Below are 7500 nucleotides of genomic sequence, written 5' to 3' on the forward strand. Positions count from 1 at the left end.
GATCCCATTGCACAGGGACAGGCAGCCAGCTCATAGACCAGACTAGGCTACATCTCAGCACTGCTGACTTTACTCTCTCACCACTCCCTTGCCTCCCCAGTCTCGCAGCATGCATGCCATTGTGCATTTCTCCGCCACAGCCAGAGTTTACAGGCTTGTGGTACTTCTCTCTTGCCTTGCTGTTTAGCCTATCAGGCGTACTTTTCTAAAATGTAATTTTCTAACAATCATTTGATTCTGGAGAAGTACCAGACGATTAGAAAGCTGTCAACGTGATACTCTTATTCAAAAAGAGAGGGAGGGAGGCAAAAAGCATGAAACTAAGGCCAATTAGCCAAGCATCTAATGTTAACAATGTGTTGAAATCAATTATTAAGGAAGTAGTAACAGAACATTTGGAAAATCAGAACCAATAAAGCCGATTCAGTATGGTGACATGAAAGGGAAATCGTGCCTGACTGATTTATTAGAGTTTTTCAAGGAAGTCTCAACCAGAGTGGATAGAGGGGAAATGGTAGATGTGTTGTATTTGGACTTCCAGAAGGCATTCAACAAGATACCTCACAAAGGGTAAAGTCACAAGAGCCCATTGTGTTGGAGGGAGAATGTTGACATTGTTAGAGACTTGGATAATGGGCAGAAACCAGTGAGTGGGGATAAGGGGTACTTTTTCAGACGGGTGACCAGGGCTGTTTCACAGGGATCAGTGCTAGGACCACAGATAACAAAGTGTGGAGCTGGATGAACACAGCAGGCCAAGCAGCATCTCAGGAGCACAAACGCTGACGTTTCGGGCCTAGACCCTTGGAGCACAACTGTTTGTAATATATATTAATGACTTGGAGGAGGAAAGTAAATGTACATAGAACATAGAACAGTACAGCACAGTACAGGCCCTTCGGCCCGCAATGTTGTGCTGACCTATTATCCTACTAAGATCAATCTACCCTGCATCCCCCAAATTTTACTTCCTCCATGTGCCTATCCAAGAGTCGCTTAAAAGTCTCTAAAGTATCTGACTCCACTACCACTGCCCCACAGCACATTCCACACGCCCACCATTCTCTGTGTGAAGAGCCCCTACCTCTGACATCTCTCCTATACCTTCCTCCAATCGCCTTAAAATTATGCCCCCTCATGATAGTCATAAGTGTTGTAACCAAATTTACAGACAACACAAAATAGGTGGAAAGGCAAGTTGTGAGAAAGATACAAACAGTTCACAGAGAGGTCTTGATATGTTAAGCAAGTGGGCAACAAATTGGCAAATGGAGTGTAATGTGGCAAAATGTTAAGTTGTTCATGTTGGAAGAGAGAGCAAAAGAACAGTGTGTTATTTAAATGGAGAAAAAGACTGCAGAAAGCTGCAACACAAAGGCATGTGGGTAGTTTTGCATGAAACACAGAAAGCTAGTACACAGGGGCAGCAGGTAACTGGGCAGGCTAATGGAATGTTGGCCCTTATTTCAGGGGGTTGGTATATGAGTAGGGGTGTCTTGCTGCAACTATATAAGGTGCTGGTGAGACCACGTCTGGAGTACTATGACCCATTTTGGTCCCCATTATTTAAACAAAGGTATTATTTCATTGAAGTTCAGCGAAAGTTCACTACGATGACTCCTGGCCTGGAGGAATTTTCAGATGACCAGTTCTACTCGCTGGATTTTACAAGAGTGAGAGGTGATCTCCTTGTAACATGTAGCATTCTTAAGGGGCATGGCAGAGTAAATGCCGAGTGAATGTTTCCCTCCTGGGAGAGTCTAGGACCAGAAGGCACAGTCTCAGAGTAAAGTGACACCAATGTAAGACTGAGATGATTAATTTATTGTCATGCTTACCAAAATACAGTGAAAAGCTTTGTTTATGAGCAGTGCAGGCAGATCATAGTAAGCAATGATGTACAGATCAAAAAGCGTTAGACAGAGGCATACAGGTTACATTACACAGGGCGTGCACAAGGCAAGATCAACGTTAGGAAGATCAGCATTATTTGAGGCGAGAGAAGTCCATTCATCAGTCTAATAACGGCCAGGAAGAAGCTGAACCTACTGGTGCATGTGTTCAGGCTTCTGTATCTGCTGCCTGTCAAAAGAGTTTAGAGGAGATCAACCGGGGTGTGATCGCTCTTTGACAAGGAGGAATTTCTTCTCTCAGAGGTTTGAGAGTCTTTGGAACTCCTTGCCACAAGACACCTATAGGGGCAGAGTCAGCCTGTGTGCGTATGTATATCTAGATTAATCCTTGCTCAGTCAGGGAGTGAAAGGCTATGGGGAAAAGACCGGAAAGTGGACAAGAGGAATGTTGGATCAGCCAAGATCCTACTGAACAGTGGAACAGGCTCAAGGGGTCAAAAGATCCCCTACTGTTCCTATTGCTTAGGGTTTAACTCAAACAATTCAAGGGGGAGAACCTTTAGTTCAGGGCGTCCCGGAACAGTAAATCAAGGGCAGCCTTTGACAGGGGTCCAGAGGCTTGGGCACAGTCAGACAGATAGGCAGGGCTGCTGGTCAGGATCCTCTCCCTGTGAGGTCCGAGGTGACAAATGTTGGGCAGCACTCCAGCACCTTTGCTCCTTCTGCCCTGTTGTTCCAGGCATGAGTGAAAGGGTGGGATTGAGTGACACAGTTATCATAGTGGGTGACTTTAACTTTCCCAATGTTGACTGGCACTCCCTTAGAGCAAAAGCCTTAGACAGGGCAGAATTTGCTAGGTGCACCCGAGAGGTTCCTTGAAACAGTATGTGGATAGTTCAACTCGAGGAGGGGCCATACTGGACCTTGTATTCGCTAATGACCCTGGCCACGTGACTGACCTTTCAGTGGAGATCATTTTGGTAACAGTGATCACAAATCCTTAAGTTTTAATATAGCTATGAACAAGGACAAGTCAGGACCTTGGGGGAAGGTGCTAAATTGGGGGAGAGCAAATTATGTCAGTATTAATTATAGTGGAGAAACTACCAGGAGACACGGAGAATTCTTCAGGAAAATTAAACTTTTATTTGCAAACAAAAGCTGTGACAATCAGAAAATGGTTTCCTGATTGCCCCCAATCCTCGGGGCTCGTTATTTTTTATACCTTCTTGCTAACCTATTTTCTTCAAATTATCAGCATGCCCAATGGTATTAATTGGTAAACAACTTATGTCGCTACTCTTAGATCATTTTTATCTCACGACAGAGAGCCATTGCACCTGCACTTGAAGGTCAGCCAGAACGGTTAGTGCTTCTCTATCTTATCAGGTTACTGCTGTATTTTGAAAAGCGCATAGTCTACTGTCTTTGTTTGCAGCAGCCTGAGGGTTAGTGAATTAAGTAGGTTTAGCAGAATTAGTAAACAGTTTGCAGCCCAGAAACCATTTCGTTGCTAACTTGCATTGAGAAGCCATCTTGTGCCTGTATCCAAGTTTCTTATTTATTATTACATCTTCCACAAGCAAGAAAGCTGCCATTAATAGCTAACCCAGGTGCACTCCCATTGTTCTACACGTCCTTGCCCTATGCCCAAGCACTTCATTCTATTAACGTACAGCATTCTATTGATTATTGCAACACTCCATAAATCAGTACATCATCCTACTGATCATTGTGAGATTTAACCCTTCAACTGCCCCTATAATTTTAATTTCCATCATTGTCAGGAGGTAGGGAGTGTTAACTGGGAGGAGCTCTTATCCAGCACGTTCACATTTGACATATGGGAATTGTTTAAAGACCTGCTGATGAGAGTTCAAGACCAGCATGTTCCAGTGAGGTGGAAGGACAATTGAGATAGACAAGTCCCCAGGGCCAGATGGGATCTATCCCAGGTTGCTGTGAGAGGTAAGGGAAGAAATAACTGGGGCATCAGCAGATACCTTCACATCCTCTTTGACCACAGGCAAGGCTCCTGAAGACTGGAGATTAGCCAATGATTTTCCTTTGTTTAAGAAAGGAAGCAGGGATAATCTACGAAATTATAGGCCAGTAGGCCTCATGTTTGTAGTGAGGAAGCTCTTAGAGAAGATACTGATGGACAAGATACATGCACATTTGGAAGAAAATAGATTAGTTAGTGACAGGCAGCACGTTTTTGTACAGCGGAAGGTCATCCTCACCAACCTGATTGAATTTTTTTGAAGAGGTAACAGAGATCATTAATGAGGGAAAGGCTGTGGATATGGTTTATATGGACTTTAGTAAGGCATTTGGTAAAGTCTCACATGGCAGATTGGTATGAAAACAAAATTCACATGGGATTTGGGGTGGGCTGGCTAGATGGATACAAAACTGGTTTGGTCATAGAAGATAGAGAGTAGCAATAGGAGGGCGTTTTTCAGAACAGAACCTGGTATCTAGTGGTGTTCCACAGAGATCAGTCTTAGGTCCTGTGTTGTTTGTAGTATATGACCTGGAGGACAGTGTGGGTGCTCTGGTTAGTAAGTTTACAGATAGCATGAAGATTGGTGGAGTTAATGATAGTATTGATGACTGTGAAAGGATACAACAGGATATAGATTGATAGGTGACTTGGGCACAGTAATGACAGATGGTGTTTTAATCCAGACAAATGCAAGGCATTGTATTTTGGAGAATCAAACTTAGGTGTGAATTATATCGTAAATGGCAGAACCCTTAGGAACATTAACATACAGACAGATCTGTGCGTACAGGTGCACAGTTCCCTAAAAGTGGCAACACAGGTGGCCAAAGTGACTAGGAAGGCATAGGGTATGCTTGTCTTCATCGGCCGGGGCATGGAGTACAAGTGTTGGCAAACCATATAGCAGATATATAAAGTCCTTGTTAGGCCACATTTGGAGTATCGTACACAGTTTTGGTCACCACATTACCAGAAGGACATGGAAGCTTTGGAGAGAGTGCAGAGAAGGTTCACCAGGATGTTGCCTGGTCTCAAGGGCATTGGCTACGAGGAAAGGTTAAAAAGACTAGTATTGTTTCACTGGAAAGTCAGTGGCTGAGAGGAGACCTGATAGGGGTCTACAAAATTATGTGAGGCATAGATAGGGTGGATAGTCAGAGGTTTGTTCCCAGGGCTGAAGTTTCAATTATAAGGGGCTCGGGTTCAAGGTGAGAGGGTCAAAGTTTAAGGGAGATGTGTGAGGTAAGTTTTTCAGGCAGAGAGTGGTAGGAGTCTGGGATGTACTGCCAGAAAAGCTGGTGGAAGTGGGCTCATTGGCGACATTTGAGGCATTTGGGTAGTTACATGAATAGGGAAGGAATAGAGGGAAATGGAACAAATTAGGGCAGAAGGTTTATTTTTTAGCTTAGTCAGCGCATGATGATCGGTACAGGCTTGGAGGGCTGAAGGGCCTGTTGCTGTGCTGTACTTCTCCTTTGTTCTTTTATTGCCTATCCCTAGTTGCCTCTTGAGAAGGTGGGAGTGAGCTGCCTTCTTGAATAAAGGAGCCCATATGCTGCAGGTTGACAGTGAATGAACGGCAACATATTTCCAAATCAGGATGGTAGGGGGTTTGGAGGGGAACTTGCAGGGGGTGGTGTTCCCATGTACCTGCTGACCTTAACCTTCCAGATGGAAGTGGTCATGGGCTTGGAAGACACTTCTGTACCAACTGAAAACCACCCCCCCCCCCACTATTCTAATCTCATTTCCCCACATTTGGCCCTAGCCTGTATGTTTTGGCGTCAAAAATGTACATCTAAATATTTCTTCAACATTATGATGGTTTCTGCCTCAGATTTCAGACTCCCAGCACCTCTGGGCTAAAACATTTTACTTCACATCTCCTCTCAACTGCTACCCCTCACCTTAAATCTATGTCACCTGGTCATTGACCCCTGCAGCAAGAGGGGAAGTTTTCTTCATGTCTACCCTATATATATACCCCTCATGACATCTCAATGCTGTCTCCCCTCAGTCACCTCTGATCCAAAGAAAACAACCCCACTGTCTCTTCATTGTACTGGAGTGTATTAGTGGGACTGAATGCTCTTGTGCATACCAGCCTGAGTTTGTGTGGTAGCATGCTGTGAAGGTCACTGTTGAAGAGTTTACCCTCGTTATCCATGTGGTGCAGCCCATTTCACGCAGAGCGCTGCTGACCTGACAAAAAGAAATGGAAATCACACCTGCAGAGTCTCAAGCAAAAAACTATGTCCAGCCCAGACAGCATCCTGGCAAATCTCCCTCTGCACCCTCTTCTATAATGTGGATTCCAGAACTGCACACAGTCCTGTAGCTGTGACCTAACCAATGTTTTACACTGTTCTAGCATCACCACCCTGCCTTTAAACTCTTTGCCTGGCCTAGTAACGGCAAACATTTGCCTTCTGAAGCACTTTTTCCACTGCGTCCTGATACATTAAAGGAGCAGTGCACGTGTGCACCAAACTCCCTCTGATCCTCGGTGCTTCCCAGGGTCTTGTAGCTCATCGTACATTCACATAGCCCATCACACTCCTGACCTGAGTCTTGTAGGTAGTGGACAGGCTTTGGGGAGTCAGCAGGTACGGGATTCCTAGCCTCTGGCCTGCTCTTGTAGCCACTGTGTTTATGTGGTAAGAGTCCAGTTGAGTTTCTGGTCAATGGTAGCCCTCAGAATGTTGACAGTGAGGATTTCAGTGCTCTCGATGTTCAAATCAGGGAAGTGGCCCTTCAGCATATGACCCATCGTGCCCACTAAGAACTATACGCATTTCAGTGAGATCAGTTCTAATACATCCAATTCTACTTAATCTCTCTTTGCAGGACAACCCTCCCATCCCAGGAGACAGTCCAGTCCCTTTTATCTGTTCCCTCCGCCATATCTGTCCTCAGAGGCCAAAACATGGCAAATGTGATATCACTGTTCTTCTGCCCCAACTATTGAGTAACACCATCCCATCATCCCCAGAAATCAACTCATGAGGTGGAATCAGAGCGGACCAGCTGTCAGCGACTTGTCCCGATTCATGGGAGACATTTACGGCTGGGGAGAGGCTAACTGAAGGTGGTGGTCACATTGTAATTAGGGATACTGTGGTAATAGTGTATTGGTAACTACCATGTAACTAGTTACTGATGTTCCTTTCACAGAGGCAGCTTTCCTTTTGGTGAGAGGAAGTGGTTCACTGAGTGTTTTGCCGTTGTTTGAGCAGATGTTGAGGTAAGAAGCAGCAGCCTTTCTGTGTCATGCGACAGGCAGCTTATGGGGGTGGCACAGTGGCCCAGTGGTTAGCACTGCTGCCTTGTAGTGTCAGGGACCCAGGTTCAATTCCTTCCTTGGGAGACTGTGTGGAGTTCCCACATTCTCCCCATGCCTCAGAGATAAATTTCTGCTGAAGGGTCTAGGCCCGAAATGTTAGCTTTTCTGTTCCGAAGATGCTGCTTCCAGCTCTACACTTTGTTATCTCGGATTCTCCCCATGTCTGATGGGTTTCCTCTGGTTTTCAGTGAGGTGGATTGGCTGTGCTAAATGGCCCATGGTGTCTGGGGATGTGCAAGCTAGGTTGGCCAGGTCAGAAATCACACGACACCAGGTTATAGTCCAACAGGTTAATT

General features: G+C 45.2%; 1 protein-coding gene across 3 annotated transcripts in view; it reads left to right on the plus strand.

The window, feature by feature from the left end:
- Positions 1–7500, plus strand: part of LOC125455769 (protein phosphatase 1 regulatory subunit 36) — a 134619-nt gene that overhangs the window by 32639 nt on the left and 94480 nt on the right. For all 3 annotated transcript variants that reach the window (XM_059649425.1, XM_059649427.1, XM_059649426.1), the window contains exon 5: positions 7036–7105. In XM_059649425.1, coding sequence (XP_059505408.1) covers positions 7036–7105 — 70 coding nt within the window. The remainder of the gene's footprint in view (positions 1–7035; positions 7106–7500) is intronic.

This window comes from Stegostoma tigrinum, chromosome 10 (genome assembly GCF_030684315.1).
Source record: "Stegostoma tigrinum isolate sSteTig4 chromosome 10, sSteTig4.hap1, whole genome shotgun sequence".
In the NCBI taxonomy this organism is placed as follows: Eukaryota; Metazoa; Chordata; class Chondrichthyes; order Orectolobiformes; family Stegostomatidae; genus Stegostoma; species Stegostoma tigrinum.